This window comes from Rhinolophus ferrumequinum, chromosome 4 (assembly GCF_004115265.2).
Source record: "Rhinolophus ferrumequinum isolate MPI-CBG mRhiFer1 chromosome 4, mRhiFer1_v1.p, whole genome shotgun sequence".
Lineage (NCBI taxonomy): Eukaryota > Metazoa > Chordata > Mammalia > Chiroptera > Rhinolophidae > Rhinolophus > Rhinolophus ferrumequinum.
This window is the reverse complement of record NC_046287.1, coordinates 26989486-27014739: the sequence shown is the minus strand read 5'-3', so window position 1 is coordinate 27014739 and position 25254 is coordinate 26989486. Positions and strand designations below refer to the sequence as shown.

Genomic DNA, 25254 nt, shown 5'->3' with positions numbered 1-25254 from the left:
GAAAGCAAAAGATAAAGATTTTATGCAAACAATGCAACAATTCACCATTCACTTCAGCTCTTACTATGAAACATACTGCATTCAAAAACAACTTTCCATCAAAAATAAAGTTCTTGTTAAAATTTTCCAGTAAAAACAATATCAAGATTGTGGTGACAGTTTCACAGGTGTACACAAATGTCAAAACTTGTCATATTGCACAGTTTAAATATGGGCAGTTTATTATATGTCAACTTATACCCCAGGAAACATGCTAAATAAAATACGGTATCAAGAAAAGCCACATACTGAAATATGACTAAGATGCTTGGAAAGCAGATACACGCAAACACACACAGAAGAAAAAGAAGAACCATTCCTTAAATTCATCAGCAAGTTTATTTACAAATGCAGTAGAACAGAAAGGCTCACTAGTTTCTGGAGATAACTTTTGGTATACAAACTATGATTAATGAAAAGCAGCAGCTTTCTGCTTAGCAACGATTCTGGTGAAGAAAAAAAAGCTCCCCTCATCAAGCAAATAAAATTTTATATAAGATAATTCTTTTAAAAAAATCATAATATATAGTTGAAAAGAAAGACATAGAAAGCAAATTTGGGGGTGGATTTTAGTGAAATTTCCATATGGTTCTGTATTAATTTAGCATACTTTACAATAAAAAGAGCAAATGCAATTACATGTTTATATTAACTATTTCAAATAATGTTTCAGAACCTTTTTAAAAAACAATAAAATAGCCCTCTTCAAAACACCACTAGAAAGTCAAACTAGATCATTATTATCATTATCAGCCTCAAAAATATTTTGAAGTTTTTTCTTCCCTGTGCTCTTAAGATGCTGAATTCAAAAGAAAATACTGCACTTTTCCCCACACATAATTACCTTCTTATAAATAAACAACAACAAAAATACAGGTTCTATTCTACCAAGACTATAATGTTCTGATGTAATCTAAAGAGGCAAAAAAAAAAAAAGTGTTATTCTTTTTTTTAAAAAAAAAAAGAGAGAGAGAGAGAGCGAAAAAGACATACAACGTATATTTATAGATCTACAGCAGCGGCAACCACCTCTTCTTCTATCTGCAACAGTGCTTTCGTATGGAGGCTTACATCACATGGCGGTTGGCCGTCCAGCTGATCAGGCAAGGAGAGAAGAAAGAAAAGTGCTTAGATTCAGGAACACTGGAACTTTGCTACCTGGGATGCATAGCAGTAATCACTCAGAGAATGGCCCCGTGAGGTAGAAAGAGTCACCTTGTTACTCACTTAGGATAAAGCTAGGCAAATCACAGCCCGTGGGTGCTAGAATTCTTTGTCTGTAAAAATGGAATGAAAAGTAACTGCTGATATAGAAGTTACACTCAACTCTCCTTTATTCGAATTGGAGGAGAGAAAAGGCTTGGGCAATTTTTCCATGGTGATTCCAAAAATCAATTACATTTGGCTTTGGAATTTGATTAAAGAGAGAAAAGCACACACACATATACACACTCCCCCACTTACATGCCCCGCCTTGACACTCTCCAGCCTCTGGGGTAACATCCAGAAAAGGACTGGACTGCTGGGGTAAGAAAGCTCAGACCCCGGCGACAGATAAAAGAGAGTTGACTGGGCTTAAACCATTTCCAAAGCACTCTTCACAGAAAGGGCCATATAAATACCTCTGAGTTCAAAAGCAAATGGTTTTGCTGATACCACGTGTAACACCCTTTCACAATAAGGAAGAAATACATGTTACCAGCATCAAGGTTCAAAATACAAACAGGAGTAATGGTTGTCTTTATGTCACTATAAACAATATGTAACCTCATTACGCCATCCTATGTTCCATAACATACTTACAAATGAAAACATGCTTAGACACAAAATTAGCCTGTGAAGTTTTTGAAAAATTCCGTTTTTCCAAAAGTCACACTGAAACACCATATAATCAGAATTAGAGCTCTCCTTTTTAAAATAGTATACATATGACATATAACAAAGCATAAACTGACTACCCTTTATGACCTTTTAAACTAGTTTTTGAAGTTGTTCATCTTCTAAATCACATAATCCAAGCCCATTGTTAAGTAACAGAAATCAGTGAATGCGAGGAACCAATCCTTAGCCCAGAAACAGATTACAGTCTACACCGAAGATTCATTTTAACTGTCTGTTTTGGTTGGTTTGCATCCTCAAGTCATTAGCAGTTGTCCAGACTGGGCAGAATGCACCGGAAACCACCCTGACTCTCGGGCACACGACCCTCTCCAATCCCTCGGCCCCACACCCCACCCTTGTGTGGCTGGAATCCTGAGCACTGAATCCCTCGCCACTCCCTCTGCAAGGGGGACTCACTAAGACTCCTAAAACCTGCCATTCTAAGGCAGGGAGTTTGAGGTGGAGGTGGTTGCAGTTTCAGGGAAAAGCACGGGAATTCGTGTTCTCCTTAAAAGAGAAGAAATTTTCTCCCTAATTTGCTCTCTTACATTTGAATCTGAGATAGCAGTCGTTGCAGAACAGTTGGTTGTTTCTGATTCTGACTTCGGCTCCTGAGGAAGAGGCTCCGAGGTCACACTCACAGGCAACGCACTGGGGGACAAACAAACAAAATCCACAATCAGTCACATCAAGAAAGCTTGGGGCACTCCCAGGGGGGAAAAAAATGTGTGTATATATATATATATATATATATATATATATATATATATACACACACACACATACATATGTATGTATATTTTGAGCAAAATGCAGCTTCTAAGCTTTTAGATAATGTTTCAGCAAAAAAAAAAAAAGCCAAAAATAATTAGTAGATTAAAATCAAGCCTGCCAGATGAGACAGTAGAGAACCCATAAAGCCAATTTTAAGAGCCAAGATGATTACTCTAAATATACCAAAAGCATAGAAATGATTCGCTGGCTGGCTTAAAGAAATTTAGTGTTCATTTCTCTCAAGGGGATGAGAGAGGATAAGGCACCAAAAGAAAGATCTGGAAAAGTGAGTCAAGACTGGGCTTTCAGCACTTCGCTCTGGGCAGGTCACACCGGTATCACCCTTGCACTAGTTTAGGATAGGTGCACACATGGTGCTTTCACTGCAAGGCTGGCTATTTTGGTTCCACGTGCTCAAACACCAATAATTTTGACTCATTCTGCTATGCCACAAACAGCCCAAGCGAGCAATAGCCAGTGATATACAGGCGTAAGCCAGCTGTGTGGGACTCTAGGATCAACAACTGGAATCTCTCTTTGGTTCAACACAAGTTCAAGAATCAAATAGATGTGTCTCTAAAGACAGTTATCACAAAATAAAGTAGTTACAGCCTTTGTTTTCTTCTGTGCAAGAAACCATCAGGTGTAAGCAGGCTGTGCGACTATAAAAATATTTGCAACGCTTTTCCTTATTCTCCCTATTCAAAGGTAGGTTTTTGGACACTGTTATAACTGCACATCCCATCCCCATGCTGTTAATGACATTGGTAAATTACATTTCAAATATGTCTATGACCACATGTTAGAGAAAGTGTTTAGGAACTGTACATTTTGCTAATAGACTCTTAACAGACTGGAGATAGGAAGTGCATAGTATTTCCGCATCTTGGTTCAAGATTTGAGGACTACGTAGCAGCAGGCAATTTGAAATTCGAAATGCAGCACAGACTGACAAATACAGCAGCACCTAGCTCGTTAATGGCACGTCCACGCCTAGCGCTCAAAGAAGCCATGCGCTTTCCAAGCAAAGCTTTGCAGGCCTGCAGAGGCTGTTTATCTTAGTCTCACCTTAAAACAATACAAATGATAACAAAGACCCAGGGACTCGATGATCATGGCGGCTCCTTTGCCCAGAATGTTATTACAGTAGGAGCATATGCGCTTCCCACTGACTGACCTAGATGTAGAACAAGAATGGAAGGGAGTCTTTCATCTGTGCAGCTCAAGGTTATTATTGTAAAATCACACTCTGGTGTTAACATTAATCATTTAAGAAAGTCTCTGTATATCTGTGGGAGGAAAACTTATACCAGCCAATCGAAGCATGCCTTGATTATATTGCTCCTTGAAAGATCTCCATGATGGTTCTGAAACCCTTGATACCTATTCACCTACATGAACAATTTCAGTGTATTTAGTCCGTTCTGCACTTTAAGACTCTATCCTCCTTAGATCACATCTGTACTCACAAGGCTCCCCTTCCTCTAATCCAGCCGACATCTTCTTGCCAGTTAAACCTGCCAAAGCACAACTCTAATCATGTCATTTCACCCATCAGAACACTAAAAGAGCAGACTCAGCTTCTTCTGAGAAGTACTGCAACCTACCATCCCAACCTTATTTTCCCATCCTCTGTCTCATTCACCCAATATTTGAGTTAAACAGAAGTGGCAATGCTTTCCTGACTGCCTCTAGCTTATAGGACTGCCTTTGTGGAGAACGAAAGGCAAACTGCCTGACAGCTACCATTTAGATAAATAAGGAGAGTGTCTACTTCCCTTTGGATACAAGTCCGATCCTCTTTCCCAGGTGGGAAGGAGAAGGCCACTTCTCCCCTTTGCATCCCATCACAGCACTTTAGTGGCACTCAAGGGCACAGCTGTGGAGAGTCTCTTGTTAGAGCACCACCTCCTAGATAGAAACGTTTTCAGGGCAGAAAAGCCCATAGCTAGTCTCCTATCTGTTCTCCTGAGTAGGGCTCTCAGTGAAGAAATGGGTCCTCTCTCCTCTACCTTGCCTCCCTTCTCCATGGCCTTCACCTTCCTCCCAAATGTACCAGAAACTCACCCCTTCTTCTCTTAATTCAAACTCCCTGCTACATATTTTATAGATCCTGGTACAAGTAATATTTTAGATGGACATGAAATATATTCTCTTAATAAAATCCCTTATTTGATGGCTAAACAAAAATCCCAATATCAATAACTGTGTTTCTACTTTTCAGTGTTTCATTTGCATGACAAGGAGTATATGCCAATACTGGTGACAGCAGAAACACTGCTGTATGTGGTTTCATGAAACATCTATGATCTGTGGAAAAGCTACACATATCTGAAAACCCAATACCTGTTGATATCTGAGCTTCTGTCCATATCAAATGGCAAGTTTTGAGTCAAGACCTATCATTGTAACTCTTAAACAATTCCTGTGGCGTATAACCTACAGAATCAGTTGATGTAGTGTGAAAAAAATGTTGTCAAACCACATAAGTGGCAAGCAACAGTTTTGGAAGTCAAAAACCCAAAAAGCATTATCTAACTACTTAGCTTTTTTTTTTTTTTATTCAGCTTGTTAAAAGTTACATAGACGATGGAACTTGCTTATAATGCTATCCTTTTATACTCAGTTCCTATAAAACAAGTTTGTATTGTCTCATTAAAACAGTCAAGCATTTTACAATACTGCTTTTACTCATAAATTTCAAATGCACTCACTGAGTATATTTTTATGATTATGTTGCGAACTACTCAGGTATGTCTATATCTAAGACACTGACCACAAGCAAAGGAGACAGTGGTAATGAAGTAGATGTTTTGAAAGTCTAGAATGGAGTCACAAGACATCCATAAATGGTCAGAAGAAAGCTATTAAGAAAGCCTTCTTAGTTGATCTGATAAAAGAACACTGAAGTTGACACATTTAAAAAGGCTTTGGTTTTCTTTGGAAAGTTTGGACACGATTTGGGGAAAATTCTAATGAAAAAAAATTACCCCAGAAACTAAGAAAAGGAGAACCCCAAAGGGCCTCACCTGTTGCGTAGCTGGGAGCCTGATGGTGAAGGTGAAGGGAAATGGCTGTGTAGTGTGGGGGGCGGTGTGCTGGTGGTCTTCACAGTACCAGCTGAAGGAGGCGGGATGCTAGAGGATGGATTTCGCATGTAGGCACGGTTTGACGTGGACACCAGCTGAGGTGGTGGGCGACTGAAGTCTTGAACAGAGGAAGAAGCATAGATTCCTGTAGGCTGACTGAGCCAAGGGGGCTGTCTCCAAGAACTGGATCTCGGGGAATCCAGGTTATCTAGAGATTCACCTCTGGAACATGGAAAGGATGAATCAACATTACATAACCTATTCAACTAGAAATCTGTTTAACATTACAGTCATGAAACTATCCATTGTAGGTTCTTTATAAGCAGGTAATAATCTAACAACTCCAATTATATATAAAATTGTCTTTAAAACTAAAGTTTCTCTTCATCAGAGGCATCATGATGTTTCATATTCAATTAATCTTCATTTATTTTTATTTTTATTTATTTGGTGCTTAGGTAAAAGAACAAATACCAAAGTAGAAAGGAAAATACTAAAAAAAAAATTCTTAAAATATTAAGACAAAGACAACATACATTTGTCCTTTAAATCTTCAACTGTTTAGACAATCCTTAATTTTTTATAACCCACCCCTCCAAAAAAAAGTTTTAGATACATATGTCAGGTATTAGACTGAACAGAGTCACAAAAATATTAAATGTAATCTAATCTTCAGAACTATATATATATGTGTGTGTGTGTGTGTGCGTGTGCGTGTGTGTGTGTGTGTATATATATATATATATATATATATATATACACACACACATACAAACACATATGGGGGGGGCAAAAAATGTACACAAGTAGACACTTTGGTCAGTGTTGCTCAAGCAGTAGTTCGCCGTAATCAGAAGTATCTGGACGCTGATGGTAACCACTTTGAGCACCTCTTGTAATTGCAGAAGTCAAACGTGACTTGTATTCATCTTTTGTTATCAGTATATATTGAGTATTACAATGTTTAATAGTTTTTTTCCTTTCCTAAAATGTGTATACATTTTTTAGCACCCTCTGTATGTGGTTTTAGGACTGCTGATCTTTTATATGTTTATTGACTTTGTTTATTTTTCTATGAACTACCTTCATATCAATTCTCTGTTTCTATAAAGTTGTCAGGGTTTATTTACTGATTTACAAAAGATATTTGTATATTGAGATAATTAGCCCTTTGTAATGTTTGCAAATAATATTCCTCAGTTTCTCAGTTGTGGAAATGATGAATAAAAGTAGCTTCAGTATTTGTCTACCCAAGAGAGGTCTTTTAACAAGTTCATCCATTCATCTCCAGTCAATTTATATCTATATATTTTTCTGAAAGTTAAAAAAAAATTAGACTCTCACACTTTGTGAACACTATTACGATTCCAACATAACTAGTATCTCATTTTAAACAAATTGCAGCTTAAGTTGTTTTAAGTTCAACAGCCAAGGAAGCACTCAGAACTGCAGAAATTATCTGAGTACCTGATTCAGACTTCAGAGTTCCACACCCAGCTCTGCAACTTATTTGCCATGTGGTTTTAACCTCCACATGTATTCCCTGCTTGAGCCACAGTTTCTACACGTGGAAAAACTGAAATGACTACCCCTGCCTCAAAATGTTTTTCCCAGGTTAAGCAAGATGATGCAGACAAAGCAACTGCATGTGTCTGGCACCTAAATGCTCCTCAACATGGGCCCAGTGACATTGTTGGGACGGTTTTCTCCTGCAAGCCCCCGGCTCAGAGCTCCATCCTTCTCCTCCTCCCATACCTTATTATCGGAGATGTCTCCGGTAGGCACCATAGTTAGAGGCCTCCCTGTCAAAACAATGTTGAGCAATCACAGCTGCTAGAGACGGACCTCCCCAGCACCCCGGCCAGATTTCCCCACAACCCGGAGGCCTAACCATATAAAACAAAGCGCCCGACCCCAGTTAGTGCTCAGTTCTTTGGGAACAATCCCGCTGAGCCCGCCAGTGTGTTCTCCCTCATCTCTGCATGCCGCTGAGTCTCTCGGTCCTCATCATTCTTCCACAACATTTGCTCTACTTCCCTTTCTTCCACTAAATCTTAGATTAAGAGAAGAAATTATGACATCTCTCCTGCCCAAAGTGGCCAGCCAGTATGTCCCGATATTAAATATTTGCCTCACAGAACAGAAGAAGAAATAATTCCTAAAATGTCTCACACCTTCTCATAATCCCGGGCAGACAAATAGGCTCTTTATTTACACTGGAACTGCGCTGTCGGATCCAGCTGTTGTCATTGTGAAGCGATGTTCTCTTTCTCATTTCTTGAAGGATTTGTTGTCTTTCCAACTCTGCTTCGGATGGGACTTGTTCCTTCTTGGAGCTCCTCTGTAATGAGTTACTGCTCCCAACTCGGTCTAAATATTTATTGCTTCCTAAATTAAAAACACATCAAAAGTTGCAGGATTAGCACATTTGGGGAAAAAAAAAAAAAGATAGTGGACAAATCTCCAAACACAGGGTAGCAAAACATGTGATACATCGCACATATGCTAACATTATCAACTCTTAATGAGACTGCTGCCTGGGGACATAAAGTAACAGACTCCTATTCCTAGAAATTCTAATTCCACAGCCAGAGGCAAACCACAGAGCACAATCAGGAAAACTAAGGAGGCTGTCTAAAAAGGAAACAACCAGCATTGATTTCAACAATATTAAGTTACAAAATGCTCATCTAGAAATAGTTTCTCTTCCACTTTTCCCTTCCTTGCTAAATGAAATAAATCAAGCTCATGATCATCAAATCCTTGCTTTGACAACTCTGCAAGGGAAATGGGAATTCTATTCTTTCAAAAAATTTACACACCCCCTGGGGAGAGAGCAAAGACATAAATGCATGCATCTCTAGGTGACACGACTCGAGTCTTCACGGTGTAAGCCACAGAAGAAGTCATGACCACATTGTAGGAATGAGAGCACATTCAATCACTGAAATGGCTTTTGTGAAATTGAAAAATAACCAAGTAATCCAAATGATAACCAAGGAATCTTATCAGCTTGTTTCTCTTCTAAGAAACTGACAAAGCTATAATTTGGAGGTTGAATTTATGAGTGAGAATAAAGTCAGGTTTTATCCTGAAGGCTTTGCCTCATTGGATTTGCTGATTAATTTCTGATTTGGGTAAAACATCCATAACTTTGAAGTATCCTCCCCACCTTAAATTGGATTAGGAAATTTCACCTAAGGATTTATTTTCTTTTGTTTTCCAGATTCGTTGCTATTGACATTCTTTCAAAATTCATGATGTGTCTCTGCCTTAGTTCATCTTCCAGTAAGCAAGGAACAAGGCCACTAAAGGTTTCTTATACACATCTATGTTTACCTGTGTGCATACACACAGCTTATCAATTTGGTCAGATTTTAAATAAAACATTTTCTATTTTATATGGACATTATTCACATAACCAAGCTTTTCAATAAAACATTTGATAACGTCCACTGCCTACTTATTCAGTTAGTAAAGGAGAGAAAACATACATACAAGAATAATCAGATTAATAACACAAACCACAACCATTAACAAGATTATTTCAGAGAATCGCATTTGTCATTACTAAGAGGTCATGTGTTTAAGTTCAGGAGAGAATATTATCACTGCAGATTAAAAATCTTTCATGGCAGATGAAAGTACTTAAACCTTAATTTTAATGGTGGTTAGGGGCAAATTCAGGGGAGAAGAAACCAGAAATACAAACAGGTAAGACCAGAGGAACCAGATCAAAAAGCATGTGATAAGTTAGGGTCAGAGAGGGAGAACAATTTGGTTATAGTTAAGAGATCCTAATGGGAAAAACAGCAAAACAAGCTGAAAAGTTAAATGGGGACCAGATAATGGAAGGTCTTATGTGTTAAGACAAAGAGGTGATCATGGAACCTAATAGAAACTGTAAATTCTACAAGCTTTAACTAGAAGTAACAAACTCACTGCCCACCAGACCATTTGGACCTGCAGACGTGTTGTTTGGCCCTCAGAGGGTTTTAAATTTTCTTTTAATTCCTTGTCAGCACTTAAAAGATACCATAAAAATCCACTTTTTTCTTTCTTTTTTTTACTTGTTTTTTACAACAGAAACTGTTGGTGAATCACAGATTTTCATTCTCCCACATGGCAGTACCAGGTTAGAGCTGTCTACCTAGAGGGGCCTGTCCACCAGGTTCACCTCACTTCTCACATGGGCCTTCACACATTTATGTAACTGACCAGAACCCTGCTCACCCAAAGCCTGGTTTGTAAACCCTGCCTAAAACGATGCATTTTACTTAGTTTTCTTTTTCTTAGTTATGTAACTTCAGTTACACATGTTCCTAGAAATGTACCTTATACTAGCAAATGCTTTTTTGCCAAGTTAGTAAAATCATTATCATTTTGGACTTTTTGATATCTTGTTATTTAAATGTAGAATTTTTAAGTCCCCTGTTATTCTGATGAAACCTTTCCTTTCCCATTTCTTTAGCTGCAAGATGAAATCTACTATATAAAACTCAATCAGCACCACTTTGCAAAATTTCCACATATTTCATTAGCTATTTAAAACTATTTTAATCTCCCAGAACTCCCTCCATTATAAAGTAAAGCCAAAATAAGCACAAGATAGTTTTGTTTTTATACACAAATGCTAAAAATATTTTGTATTTTAATCGTGTAATTTTAATGAACCTGAAATATCTTGACCTTAAAAATACTGATCATAGTGTGTGATAGCATAAATAAGTAATTGTGCTACAGAATTTTGAAAAAAATTCACATTTACCATTTTTATTTGTGGGGTAGTCATCCAGCTCAGTAGTAGATACGGATTTATTCCTAAAACACAGAAAGCAACATGTTATATATGTCTCATTACGAACATCCTTTTTATATTTATGAAGTAAGAACACCAAAAAGAGTACTTTTTCAAGAAGTTGATTTATTTCCTATGTCTGTTGAGAGCTATATTTATTTTCATACCAAGGAATTTTTCATGTTGCATAAACTAGCAGAAAACAGTGACATCTCTAGAAGAGAGAAGAGCTTGATGCTGGAAATATATAAACATGTGAAAATCCTCTGAATCTTGCATGATGATTAAGCCTATGATGTGACCAATATGTATGCTTTGACTTTCTCTAGATCTTAACCTTACTGGGCTGTACAAAGCATCTGTCATCAAACCACCTAACATCAGACTGTCCCACTTCCTTCATGCTACCTAAGGGTCAAGAAGTCAACTTTTTGGACACCAGGGTGCTAATCTGAAACAGCAGCTTACCGAACGCTTTCCTAACATTCCAAAGAGGTACTGGACCTCACTGGTACCTTCTGAAAATTCCTGACTTTGCAATGGTAAAATTTAGGTCTGTGTAGCAACACATGCTGTTCTCATTCTCCCTTTACTCAGCACAATAACTTCAAATAAAGATAATAAAATGAATAATAATATATATTATACATACAAGGTCTGACAATTAAGTTCACGAACTTGTTGCAATGATATTGCTAATGTTTTTTGATATCAGAGGGATTATTCTTTATGAATCTGTACCAACTGGACAAATAGTTCACCAAGTTTATTATTTAGAAGTGCTGAAAAGGCTGCATGAACAAGTTACACGACTTGAACTTTTCGCCAACAATTTGTGGCTCTTGCATCACAACAATGCAGCAGCTCACATGGCACTGTCTGTGAGGGAGTTTTTAGCCAGTAAACAAATAAGTGTATTGGAACACCCTCCCTACTCACCTAATCTGGCCCCCAATGATTTCTTTCTTTACCCAAAGATAAAGGAAATATTGAAAGGAGGACATTTTGATGGCATTCAGGACATCAAGGGTAATATGATGACAGCTCTGATGGCCATTCCAGAAAAAGAGCCCCAAAATTGCTTTGAAGGGTGGACTGACTAGGTGCTGGCATCGGTACATAGCTTCCCAAAGGGAGTACTCTGAAGGTGACCATAGCGATATTCAGCAACAAGGTATGTAGCACTTTTTTAAGGATAAGTTCATGAACTTAATTGTCAGATCTCATATGTATACATGTATTATACATGTATATGCATGCAACATACATGTATGTATACACTACTACAACATATAATAATGTATAATACATAATATATCACAACTGTTAGAAACAGTCATGAATGGTTTCATTTGTATTAACATAGAATACTTTTATTACAAGATGTCTAGCCACACTCCTTAATGCCTCTAGGGCATGCTATATCACAACTGCCTAGTCATTTCATATTTTCCAGGATTCCTTAAATTTCCTTTCTCTACAATCTATTTTCTCAAGGTAATGAGCAATACAAGTAAAACTTATTTAAATATGTAAACAAATCTATAGCTTTAAAAAAGAGATACACATTTTAATAAACTACAGTTACCCGAAACATTCATTATAAATAAGGTCCTCCAGTACTAGAAATTTTTTTCTAGCCTAATGTCTGCCCATTACTACCTGCATATTCCTTTTCTTCTCCCTGTCTACTCTGAACCATATTCAGTCAGCCTGAATACAGGTGATCCTATACAAGTGAGTCTTTCCTTATTTCGAAGGTAAACTTCCTAAAGAAGAAATTTCAGCTCTGAAAATACAAACTAGTGGTCATATATTGGATATTTTTAGACAGGGTCTGTTCAGAAGTCCTTAGTGATTTCAAAAGCGCAAAGCATTTTAAAAATTACTTAAAAACATGAAATTTAATTTTTTAGGAAATTTTAAGATGTATATATAACTTTTCATATATCTGAAATCCTATCTTCATTCCCCCAAACTGACCAGTATTTCTAATGAACCTAAGGCCACAATTCTCATTGAAGATGACCACACGTAGCTTCATTTTGAGTAAGCTTATTCCATTGCTTATAACTGTTTTTAAAATAAAGATTAAGGTAGACTGTAAGAAATGCATACAATTCTTTCCTTGTCTGTGTCCATTCCCTTGCGTTATGGCTCCTCCCACAAAGAGGTAGAATTTTTCTGCTCTCTGTGAACTTGGGCTGGCCTCGTGACTTTCCTTTAGAAAACGGAAGGTGGCAGACGCAATGGTATGCTGGTTCAGAACTGAGACCATAGGGTGCCTTGTATGCTTCCTCTAATTCTCTCTCTTTTCTTTGCCCAGCCACTATGTATATAAGACTGTACTGGTTTGCTGCACATGAAAAACACGTGGTCCAGTTGCTCTCATTGCCCCAGCTGACAGCCAGCAAACAACCAAAAGCAGAGTTGTCTAGTAAGCCGATAGTAGATACATGATGAGCCAAATCAACTGAAAACTCAACTGCGCTCAGGCCAAAATGCTGATCCACAAAATCATCAATTAAGTTACTAAGTTGAGGGGTGGTTTTAAAGATCAACTAGCAAGATCTCTTTGCATCCCACAAAAGACCCAGAGCTACAGTAGTTCTACAAAACATCTAGGCAAGCCTTCAAAAATTCATTTGAAGCCAGTTACTCCAAACAAATTATAATCAAATGTTCTACACACCTGTCACGAGGAAGCAAACCTGAAGATTCTTCCTCTCTCTTTGGTGCATCATACGAATCAACAGGCCTAAAAGATGGGAAAAGTTTATGGTCAAAATAAAAGACTTTAATGCCTTCCCTGAGTTTAAGAAATGGATAACAAAATACTGTTATTCTAGCATCTTTATGAGAATGGTCTCTGGGTTGCAAAATAAATATACAGAAGTATTTCAATCAATCACTGCAGAAAGCAGACCTACTAATACAAACAGACATTTGCAGTTCATTCATTCCAAATGAACAAATACATACTGCATGCCTGCTATGTCCCAGTACTGTTCGAGGGTGGGCTACCAAAACAGAACAACCTTATTGCCTCATTAATACTTACATTTGAGTTGGGCAGGCAGGCCAACAGACAAGCAAATAAATGCATAATACAAAGCAGGTAAGGGCACACAGAGAGAAGGGGCAGGAAAGAGGCACATACTTTACATGAGGTATTTTGGAAAGTCTGAGAAGCTGACATTTGCATACAGACTTAAAGAAAATGAGGAAGACAGCAAACGTGAGGGAAGACGTCTCCAGGCACAGTAACTAGAAAATGCAAAAGTCCAAGGGCAGAATATGTTGGGCATTTTCAAGAAAGGAAAAGGTGGCCAATGTGGCTGGAAGAAACCAAGTAAAGGGAAGTCACAGGAAGCTAGGTAGAGCAGAGGGCCAAGACAGCCCACACAAGCCTTCCTAGGCCATGGCGAGGACTTTAGATGGTATTCTAATGTGAGGGGAAACCAGTTGGAGACATTGAGCAGGGAAGGATGGTGACGGGATCAGATTTACAACATAAAAGGTTCACTCTGGCTGCTTGTGTTGGCTTGTGTGAGAGAACGGATGGTTAGGGAGCAGGAAAACCACATAGGTGCCTTTAAAGTGGGCAACAGCTACAGCTAAGCCAAGCCAATTGAAAAATCTCCCGTGCCCCTTGGCCATGGGAACAGACCTTCTATACTGGTATATTTTGACTGACGTTTCCCTCTCTCTCTCTGCCTGGCGCATCTGTTCCTCTGCTCGGCGCTTCTGCTCCACAGCCTCTGCCTGACGCTGCTTCTGCTCCCGCTCTTCCTGATCTTGTTGCTCCTGTAGTTCCCTCTCTTTCTCAAGAGTGAGTTGTTCCTGCAGCTTCTTTCTTTGGTCCTCATTCACATCTTCTTCTTGCTGGGGTCTCCTCTCCTCTTCTCCTGCTCGGGTGCCTTCCTTGTCTGAAGACTTGGACCCTTCACTCCAGGTGGCATCCAAGGTGGCAACAGTGGGCTCCTGGGTCGTCAGAGAAATGCTGTTGGAGTTCAGGACCATCAGTTCCTACATGACCGGGGAGAAAAGAAACCCATCGAAATCTGTGTATTTCTATAATTTCATAAAGCTATAGGTGTATTCAGTTTTAGATGATACTTGAAACAATGTTAAGTTTTATTACTAACAATGCCACACATGGGTGATGGAGATGTAACTTAGAAGAAGAAGATGCACTTACGGTCTATTGATAGAATTATTTAATTACATAGGAGAAATGTTGAAACATCAAACCAGAATTCTGACAAACCAGAGCTCACTGTATTTTTCGAAGAGCTACATACGTGTGTGGCAAAAGCCAAGTAAAATAAATGATCTTCCATTTTTGAGCTGAAGTCACTAACAAGATAGAGAAGGAAGAACATGACATGTTCCAATACTACCTCGTTCAAGTACTTGGAATTCTCTCTCTCGGCCTCTTGCTTAGCCCTTTGCCACTCTTCCCTTAGTTTTTCCTGCTCTCGTTGATATTTTTCCTATAAGATAACATATTAATTAATTAGTTAATTAATAGGTTAATATTAATCTTTGTCACTAGCATTTTTGCTAGCCTTACCTTTCATCTCAATCTTTAAAGACAGTGATATTATTTTAATCAATCAGAGTTTAGTCCCCAAAGTATTAGAAAGCAGTTTATATTGAATTAAAATGTAAGTGTTGGGAAAAGGTAGACACTCAGAATTGAACCCATATGACTCCTTTACAATGGTTGGAATTCATTAAAGTCCCTAGAGCTAACTGGATGTGGGACCAAATTTCTCTGCAATGGAGTGAGCACCGAGTTTATGGGGGAATAAGTCCTCACAAAGCCTATATACACCTCTCACACATAAGAAAATCCTATGTTCCTTGCAGCACTTTTCACTGACCATGACATGGAAACAATCTAAGTATCCTTCGATGGATGACTGGATAAAGAAGATGTACTACATACATACCATGGAATACTACTCAGCCATAAGAAAAAATGAAATACTGCTATTTGCAACAACATGAATGGATCTTGAGAATATCATGCTAAGCAAAATAAGTCAGATGGTAAAGAACAAGAACCGTATGATTTCACTCATATGTGGTATATAAAACAGAAAGCAACAAGCGAACAAATAAAACTCGTAGACACACACAACAGTATGGTAGCTACCAAAGGGGAAAGGGGGTGGGAGGAGCATGAAGAGGGAGGGTAAAGGGGGTCAAATATACAGTGACAGAAGGAGACTAGACTTTGAGTGGTGAACACACAATGCAATATATAGATGATGTATTATAGAATTGTACACTTGAAAGTTATAAAATGTTATTAACCAATGTTGCCAATAAGTTTAATTCAAAAAAAGTACATAGGAAAAAAATCTAAACTATAGTGCCTCATACGCTTCAAAAATAAACATGGGGTTAATAAATGATTTTAAAAAATGACTGAAAAGCTTCAAAATAAAAAAGGAATTGTTCTTGTATTTTAATACAAAATTAATTTTAATACAAATTTTTTTTTTGTATTTTAATATAAAATGTGCTACCTGTCAATATATTATTGGCTTTTTGATTTTTATGAGATTCTTGGCTTTTTAATTTTTTTTTCTTTTAATTTGCTTCTCCATACTAGTTGACCCTGACCAGGGAAAAGCAAGCCTACTTCCTGTTGCTCCTTATTATTCTGCTTTACCTGCAACAGGCGGTCCTGCTCTTTCTGCCACCTTTCCTGCCGCTTTCGCTCTTCCTCTTGATCCCACGCCCAGCGACTCGGGGCACTGATAGTTGGAACTGGAAGCTAAACAATTACAAGAGGAGACGTGCAAACAAAGAATATATTACTTCATGAAGTCATCTATCAAAGCGCTTTTGCATACATAAATTATTCATATCACTCTCTGCCTTAGCTATGCCAAAAGACAATTGGCTTTATATTTCAACATAGGTCTTTTCAACTTGGAAAGGCAGGATCACCTTATTTATTCCCAAAACAAATGAATACTACTTACATCAGGAACCACTGAATCGGAACTTCCTGTACGGCAGCATGCATCAAGAAAGGAAAAAAGTAAAATATAAGTTTTTCCATTTCTATAAAATAATCCCTTTCAGAAAGTTATATCACTAGCTGTTTCTATGCCAGTATACTAAGTGACATCAATGTGGTTTTTTTTTTAAAACAAAAGGAGTAAATCCTTTTTTTTTCTCTTTAGTTCTATCTGTTTGTTATTCATCTTCCAAATTCAAAGTCACTTAAAAAGAAAAAAGAGGAAAAGATCAACTACAGACACCAGGGTACACCCTAGTTCTAGGTACAAGAGCAGAATCAATGGTGTATTTCTGAATAGGTTACAGGGTTCTTTTATTAATAGAGTGTGTAGTATCTCATGATTTTGTTTACTTTAAAAAAAAAAGAATTTCAAAGGTAACATCCACCAAATCCAATTTTTTACTTGTCACTATTCAATTACAACGTGACAACTGTAAGTCACATTTCTCAGGTCTTCTTGATAATGAGCTACTTTTCTTAAGTAAGCCACTACAATAAACATGTTCAAGAAACATTTCCTTTTCCTCTCCTATTATTTGAACCACAAATATTCAAACTTCACATGTATGGCATAGCGTTATTCTTTTTCTTTTTCACAGTATTATTCTTATGGGCATATTGTTATTCTTTTTATAGTTAGGATATCTGCATAAGTATGTGTGTCTGTATGTAGTACAATGATTAAAAACAAGTAAGCAAATTTCATAAAATACACTATCATACCGTATTTTTAAATTTTCCTGAAACCTCAGTCAAATAAATTATTCACTTACACAATTATATTTTTAAGAAAACTGCTTTGAGACTTAGGAAAATAGTCTTCCCTAAAATAGCCTGTTGAAGAAAAGTGAGTAAACATTGGAATAGAGAAAGAAAAGGAATTGCTTTATATTAGCCAATTTGAGCTACGAGTATCATACTGCATCAATTAAATTACCGTAGAAAAATAGGAGTTTAACCCAAAAATAGCAAAAACACTAAGGATACTGACACAAATAGATCTTGCACATGCACAGTTGGTAAAATTACATCTATTTATAGTCAAGAGAAACCTTAATTCATCAAAGGAAGGCTATTAGGAGATTAACACAAAATACTCAAGTCCAGTAAACACCAGGGTGTAAGGCAAGGGTGTAAATGTTTAGTAATCTTAAAAGTAAGAAATAATAACATTGTAGACACCAACAGCACACACCAACAACTGTGCCATTGCATCTCCAATGTTGGATAGTACTTTTAAGTTACTGATAGCAAAACACAGCTCGAACTGCATTCGCCAGACAGAGCACTCAGCACTCGTGAAAGAAGAGGAAGTGCCACATGCACAGCACGTCGTAAGGCAGTGCAGCCCAACTACACCAACACAGAGCATCTCAACATGTACCTGTTCACAGGTGGAACCAGAATTTAGTTTTAATTTATTTCAAAGTCAACAGAGCAGTCCTCCGGACACTCCAAAGCCGCCACCCCAATAGCAATAAAAAACTCTGCTTTTTTATTAAGAGCATGTTGCATAAACAAAAAGCAGACATTTTTAAAATGTTAGCCAATTATATGTTGGTGTAATCTATATTATGCAATTTGTAGGAAGCAATAAGGCTGAAATGAAATTCCTCATTTCTTATTGTCACCCAGTGGAAAGAAGTGTGTGTTTAATAGCATCTCAATTTTTTAATTAAAAAAAAAAGAATAAAAAAACTTCAGAAGTACAAAAGACACGCAAAGACCCATTACCACAGAGGTAGACCCATGAACTGTAAGAAAAGCCTGATGACCCTAGGGAAAGAATGGAAATGGGTTATGTCGCTTGGTCATATGACTGCCAAACTGAAGAGGCTCAGCGCCCAGCACCACAGACTATCAGGAAAGAGTGGAGAGTGGAAACAATTCCATGAAAGTTCATGAATTGTTAGCTTGGTGGTTTACCTTGTTCAAAAAATTGTGATCGCCTTTTTAAGTTTTTCAAAGAAATAGGTTCAGATGCTAGTTGAAAAATACAAAAAAAAAAAAAAAATCAATAGCATGTCATTCATTTTAATTTCTCACCCCTGGAAAAACTAAATGATACTTGATATACCCTTCTAATCTGTGGCAATATTATTTTTCCTAAATGACAAAACTGATAGGCATAGAAGATATGGATTATTTCAATGCACAAAGACACACATATTTTTAGTAGTCTATACTAGATTCACATTAGTAAAAGGAACTACTACTTTGATTAATAAATTTTAGCAGATAAGCATCCTAGTTTCACAGAAGCAAAAGTACTATCTTCCATGCTAAATCACACAGTTTTAGGGAAATGGAAATTAAAATATTTTGCATAGGTCAACCAAACATCTCTTCTAGTACAAGGAAAATTGCAACTAAAAGTTTTCACAGTATAGATGAGTAAAAAAGAAACTGAAAAATAACAGGGAGGAGGACAAGAAAATATATAATACCCAGAGAGGGAGAAAATAAAAATAAAGGCTAAAATTAAAACATTCTTCTAAAATATTTTGCCCAAGTTTTCAAGATCTGATAGCCACCAATTTTAAGTAAAACAAAAGTTCAGTCAGATAAGAAAGAAAAGAAAACATTCTCACTTCTCCTACAGATCTGTCGCAAGATTATGGCAAATGATTTTTATCACTTTATCGTTTATCATTTTATCACTTCAGTTTATTCATAAAAATGTAAGTGCAATCATTACTTGATGTAAGTTGTTGTTTACTTATCTAAACAGAACCCTCAAATGACTGCGCCTGCATATAGTCTCACAGTCACTAATGAGTTAAATTTCTTATCAGTTTGCTTTGCCTGAATCACTGGCAAACAGGACCCGGATATCTTTTATTTAACACCACGAAGAAGAACAAATCATGTGTGCTTTAAAAACTCGTTTGATTAAGAATACAATATCAAACTGTAGTCACTTCTAATGATCAGAAATTAAATACAATGGTAAATAATCAATAAAGAGAGGGACACTTACAAACTTAATTTGGCTTTGACATAATGTATTATGAACTGGCAAATGCAGATTCAAAGCCACCAAGCTGCTGTGAAAACCCAGCCCCATTCCTGGCACTCTAGTTTCATGGTAAAAGAAGTTTCATCTTCTTTGGGTCTCTTTCCCTGCCTGTGTGGACCGGATCTTTATTTATGCTGTATGCCTGAGGAATAGCACACAGCATGTGGTACCTAAATTATTTATTGTGAACAGAAGGAAGACGATGATAACTCCTTCATAAAGCAAAATTTCCCTAGATACCAAATCTGCTTTTCCATTACAAATGGCTACTTTTGCTAACAACTGTTACTGCCACTGGCATTTCCTGATTAATATTAGCTGCCTCCAAGCTTGTCTCTTGCCCAACAATAAAGGGAGAAAGGAAACTTCATTCATGTTTTGTATTTAACTAAGATTCCCTTTGGCAGCATATCTTAGCAAGAAGGCTAATGGCCTCCAGAAAACCAGTCTTTCTTTATTTGGCTTAGACACACAGGCACTCAAAGCTCCTGGACATGCTGCCAAAGCTTTGTTTGCAGTTCCTGAACTATTATTCAACACTGGAACTGAGCGCCCTTCCACCTGGCTGCAATTGGATCTGTGTGCTAACCCCTTAGTTTCAACTTGCAATGGATCAGTTTGTCTTTCACTCACAGATATTAATTTTTGTAATAACAGAACTTGAGTGCTATGACTTTTCTTATACTATAAATGTAAGTTATAATGGTGAGGTTTACCTTTTAGTTCAAAAGTATTGCTTTCATCACGAATTCCATTTATTTCCTTGGATTCGGCATTCTGCAAAAGACAAAAATGCCAGTTAATAACATTCTCTCCAGGTGGACTTGGGGCTTATAGAATGCACTTCCCATTAGTGAAAACATCTTTCTTTTTTTACATAGTATGTAACAGAAACTTTTTTCATTATTCTTTTTTTTTTAAACATTTTTAATTTTTTTTTTTAATTTTTATTGGGGAATATTGGGAAACTGTGTGTTTTTCCAGGACCCATCATCTCCAAGTCGAGTCGTTGTTTTTTTTTTTTCATTCTAGTTGTGGAGGGCGCAGCTCACTGGTCCATGTGGGAATCGAACCAGTGACGTTGGTGTTCTGAGCCCTGCGCACTAACCAACTGAGCCAAACAGCTGCCCTCATTATTCTTTAATCCTTGTGGAGGATTAATGACCGGCTGCAAGCATGGATACCTTAAAGTTCAATCAGTCATTAATTTTCTAAGAAACATGAAGGGCCAAATAATCATTAATCCATTTATTTGGCTTATATTTATGAATAAGCAACATAGTTCTATAGGATTCTCTAACAGTTATACTTGTCTTACACAATGTAGCAGGGTTCCCTTATTAGATAAAAGGGACTATCTTAGGATAACAACGACATATTTCTGGGGAGCCAATATAAACATTTGTTTGAAAACTTAAATTTAAGTGATGCTTTGATACTTAGAAAAATTTCTACATTATAATTATTTCAATCAGTTAATGTAACTGAGTATCTCTTAACCACATAGGTAAGTCTGCCCATCAAATTCACCTACACAAGGACTAAAAATGCTTCATGAGGTTTTAAATTGCACACAATTACTGCACTTATTTTACCAGTAAAGACTAAAGAAAGCACAGAAAATCAGAGTGCATAATTTTATGTAATTACCACTTCACATTCACAAAGATCTGAGAGATGGGTACAATGATGAAAGATTGGTAAGGAACACCTGCAAAACACCAGTATGGGGTCTTTTGATTTTACCATTATATACATCATTATTACTCTAATTATTAATGAGTAATGCCTATCATTTTCAAAATTTTCCTCTCATTACTATAAATTACCTTAGTCAATTATTTGTTTTTAAAGTAGCATCAAAATTGTTCAAACAAAATAAATTCTTCTCCCCCCGACATACACTTCCTACAGTTGCTTTGCTCTCAAACGCCCACTTCTCAAAATACTTACAGAATTCTGAAGGCTTTCTGAGAAATCAGTCGTTATTGATAGATTTGAAGATCTGTCTGAGTTGTAAATTCCAGAAGTTGCATCAATCCACTTTGTTTCAGGTGAACCTATAATTTTGGTAGCCATACTGGTGAGATTGAGGGTTTTATGCCGGGTAAATGGCAGGGAAGGCTGGTCTTTGCCCCAATCTGATTGGCACATGAAGATCAAGAAATGAGTACACACAAATGTTGAAGTGGAAAGAACAAAGTTACTGAATGCACATATACAAAATGCACATACACAAGACAAACAAACAAATCAGGTAGTGTGTGAAAGAAATGAAAAGTTTAGGGCTTTTACAAACAGACCACCTTCTGGAAATTCAAGGGTTAGATCATGTTAGTAATGAAAAGACTAGCAAATTTGCTGAATCTTTCTGTAAATCACGACTGGATATTGTATTTTGATATCATAAGTTGGTAGGCCTAGGGAGGCTTAATGCCCTTCCCCGTCTAACCTCTATAACTAAGAAACACAATAATGGAATGTATATTGAAAGTTCCTTAAGAATGAACAACAGGAATATGACTTACCATGTTCTACCTTATAGCAGTTACAGTAATGGTTCCGTAGAGAAACTCCAATCATAGTGTAATTCTTAAAACTCAACATTATCATATGACTCCCTAAAGCAGATACAATTATAATAGCTTTCAGGAAAAAAGTGAGAGGTGCATTTGAATAAATGGAAAAAAAAAAAAAACAATCGTCTTCAATTGATATATGCATTCAGAGTCAGTCCAGCATATAATTCAGTCAATAAACAATGTAGAACTCAGTAAATTTGCTAGTGAAAAGTTTTCAGACAGAATAGTCAAAGAAGTATCACTCATGATTTGTCTTGACATAACCACAAAATATCTTTAAGCAAAAAAAAAAAGTAAAATGTAAAGAAAAATAATGTTATTGAAGCAAGCTGTTATACCCAGTTGCCAAAGACCAGTTCCCAATTTAGAAAGCCAGACACAGTGGTAAAACCAACTCACCAGACTTTCCATACCGCCTGATATCCATTACTAGGTTTCCAGTTTCTTGAGCATTAGCCATGGCTTCTTCCCACTCTTTCGTGTCCTTATATGAAAACTTGGTGTTGTTAATAGCAATAATTTCATCATCTACCTGTAGCTGAGAAAATTCTGCTGGGCTACCTGAATAAAGCAAAATAAACAACCAATTAAAACAAACTACATTCTACAGTTATTGCTTATTTGAATTAAAGAAAAAAAATGACTTCGTAATCTCAACTAACCATTTCTCATAATATTTTAGGTGGTAAAGAGTCACAAACTGTCTTAAAATTATAAAATACTTGAGTATCTACAACATATAAATCACCAGAGGCATTCTGTAATGTATACTATGCATTATCTTCATTAACATTTAAAGGAAAAATGGTAAGTTCACCTGTTCAAAACAGTTCCTTTATTATCCTCAAAGAAAATTTTTATTTATTTTTAGATTAAAAATCTGAAATCGATTGCCCTTTAATTGAGCTTCCAAATCCAAATACACTGGAATAGAGGAAAAAACGGGGCCACCTAAAACTGCTTAAAATTACTACTTACCATTATCTCACTAAAGCAGTCTTGAAATTGCAAAGAAATAAACAGCATGCAATTTTATGTAGCTGAAATATGTAAGTGAGGAACTCCTTTTAAATACCATAGCATTTTTTTTTTTTAATTTTAAACCTTGTGGTAGTATTTTGCTAAGAGTTCTAGGCTTGATTTGGTATAGCCGTTGGGGGTGGGAGGGCAATCCCTTTGCAAAAGTCCCCAATCCTCCTGAGAATTCCATAGGCAACAGATATATCAGAATGCTCAGGAAACATCACTTTATTATACAGCACATCTATATCTACCACAAACACGGCTGTCAGGGAAAGTTTTTTCTGAATCTTCAATTAAGTATTATTTGGTAACATTTTCAAACATTAAGCCTAAAATTTTGAAAAACGAATTCTGTACAAGTCACAAAATTAAAATTCTTCAAAACTACAATTAGTTAGGAAGGGAGAACAAACAACATGTAGTTTATAACCCCAACTATTAAGCTCAGAGAAGAGAATGCACCTCCTTGCTTTACTGCTGCATTTTCCACACGTGTTTTCTCCTCCTGTATCAAATGAACTAATTTCTGTGGGGGGGATTTGAATAGCATAGGATAACAAAGGAGAAGAAATTTCAGTAGAGCGAAATCTATGATTTACCTGCTTCGACTGATGCTACGAAGATCCCGGAAATATCCCATTTTACTGTAAACCCAAAGTCAAGACTGTTCCCAGGCGTCTGGTTTATGCTGATTCTCATATCACTGAACTGATCCTGAAAACAAACATGAAACGGTGGGATCAGGTGTCCCTGGCACTGACATGGAGGAAAGTCTATCCATGAAAGAAGGGAGGCTGCACGCAAGGTATACTTGAATTATTTCATGATCAACCAGAAGCTTCATTCTTTTTTCTTTGGGTTTGGTAAAACCTTTATTTACAGAAATATCACCCAGTTTATTATTTTTCTGCCAAAATAAGGGAAATTCTTATCAACAGATGTTTTTCTTCACATTAATACTATAAATCAGTTGACCACTGGTAAAACTTAAGCTTTTGCCCACCATATAATTAGGACTAATTTACAGACAACTTATTATTATCCAGGAACGGAGTTGAGTGAGAAGGGGTGTAGGGATTTGTGTGTGTGTGTGTAAAATGGAACACTCTTAAGCCATGAGAAAAGGGACATTCTGCCATTTGCAACAACACAGATGGCCCTGACCATGATATGCTAAGTGAGAGAAGTCAGGTAGAGGGACAAGTGCTGTATAATGTCATTTATATGTGGAATGGAAAAAAGCCAAACTTGTGAAAACAGAGTAAAATGGTGGCTACCAGGGGTGTGGGCTGGGAGATAAAACAGATGTTTAAGGATATGAACTTACAAAGAGTAGTAAATAAGCCCAAGAGATCTAGTGTACAGTACAGTGAATATAGACAACAATATTGTATTATAATCACCATACTTGTTAGAGACTAAAACGTGACTCCAATCACTCAAAAAAGAATAATTATTTAACATGACAGAGGTACTAATTATCACTACAATGGTAAACATATTACAATATATAAATGTATCAAATTAACATGCTGTACACCTTAAATTTATATGGTGTTATATGTTAAATATGTTTCAATAAAATGATATTTTTGAAAATGCAAAAAAAAGATGTAAATAACTTATTTATTTTAAAACATGCCGCCAAAGTGAAATAAGTCAGACTGAGAAGACAAATACCATATGATGTCATTCATATGTGGAATCTAAAAAACAGAATAAACAAACAAAACAGAAATAGACTCATAGATACAAAGAACAAACTGATGGCTGCTACATGGGAGGGGCGTTGAGGAAATGGGTGAGAAAGGTAAAGGGATTACATAGGAAGTACAAATTGGTGGTCACAAAATAGTCATGGGGATATGAAATACAGTATGGGGAATATAGTCAATAATGTAAAAACTACGTATGGTGTCAGATGGGTACTAGACTTGTTGGGGGGATCACTTCATAAATTATGTAAATGCTTACCCACTACCCTGCACACCTGAAACTAATATAAA

At 36.8% G+C, this 25254-nt stretch overlaps 1 protein-coding gene across 17 annotated transcripts in view; it reads right to left on the bottom strand.

Moving 5' to 3' along the window:
* Nucleotides 1-359: 359 nt before the first annotated feature.
* LMO7 (LIM domain 7) overlaps nucleotides 360-25254 on the bottom strand; it is a 190174-nt gene continuing 165279 nt past the window's right edge. For 6 of the 17 annotated variants that reach the window (XM_033104126.1, XM_033104131.1, XM_033104132.1 and 3 more), the window contains 17 exons: nucleotides 23848-23962; nucleotides 22625-22786; nucleotides 21597-21784; nucleotides 20360-20420; nucleotides 18551-18607; nucleotides 18359-18400; nucleotides 16584-16609; nucleotides 16268-16372; nucleotides 14985-15077; nucleotides 14252-14610; nucleotides 13274-13339; nucleotides 10552-10604; nucleotides 7958-8171; nucleotides 5724-6005; nucleotides 3763-3871; nucleotides 2469-2571; nucleotides 994-1134 (listed from right to left, as the gene is read on the bottom strand). In XM_033104126.1, the coding sequence (XP_032960017.1) occupies nucleotides 1112-1134; nucleotides 2469-2571; nucleotides 3763-3871; nucleotides 5724-6005; nucleotides 7958-8171; nucleotides 10552-10604; nucleotides 13274-13339; nucleotides 14252-14610; nucleotides 14985-15077; nucleotides 16268-16372; nucleotides 16584-16609; nucleotides 18359-18400; nucleotides 18551-18607; nucleotides 20360-20420; nucleotides 21597-21784; nucleotides 22625-22786; nucleotides 23848-23962 (2058 nt within the window). In that variant the 3' untranslated portion in view covers nucleotides 994-1111. Of the gene's footprint in view, nucleotides 1135-2468; nucleotides 2572-3762; nucleotides 3872-5723; nucleotides 6006-7957; nucleotides 8172-10551; nucleotides 10605-13273; nucleotides 13340-14251; nucleotides 14611-14984; nucleotides 15078-16267; nucleotides 16373-16583; nucleotides 16610-18358; nucleotides 18401-18550; nucleotides 18608-20359; nucleotides 20421-21596; nucleotides 21785-22624; nucleotides 22787-23847; nucleotides 23963-25254 lie in introns of all 17 variants that reach the window. The other 11 variants (XM_033104130.1, XM_033104133.1, XM_033104143.1 and 8 more) reach the window with 5 other exon arrangements.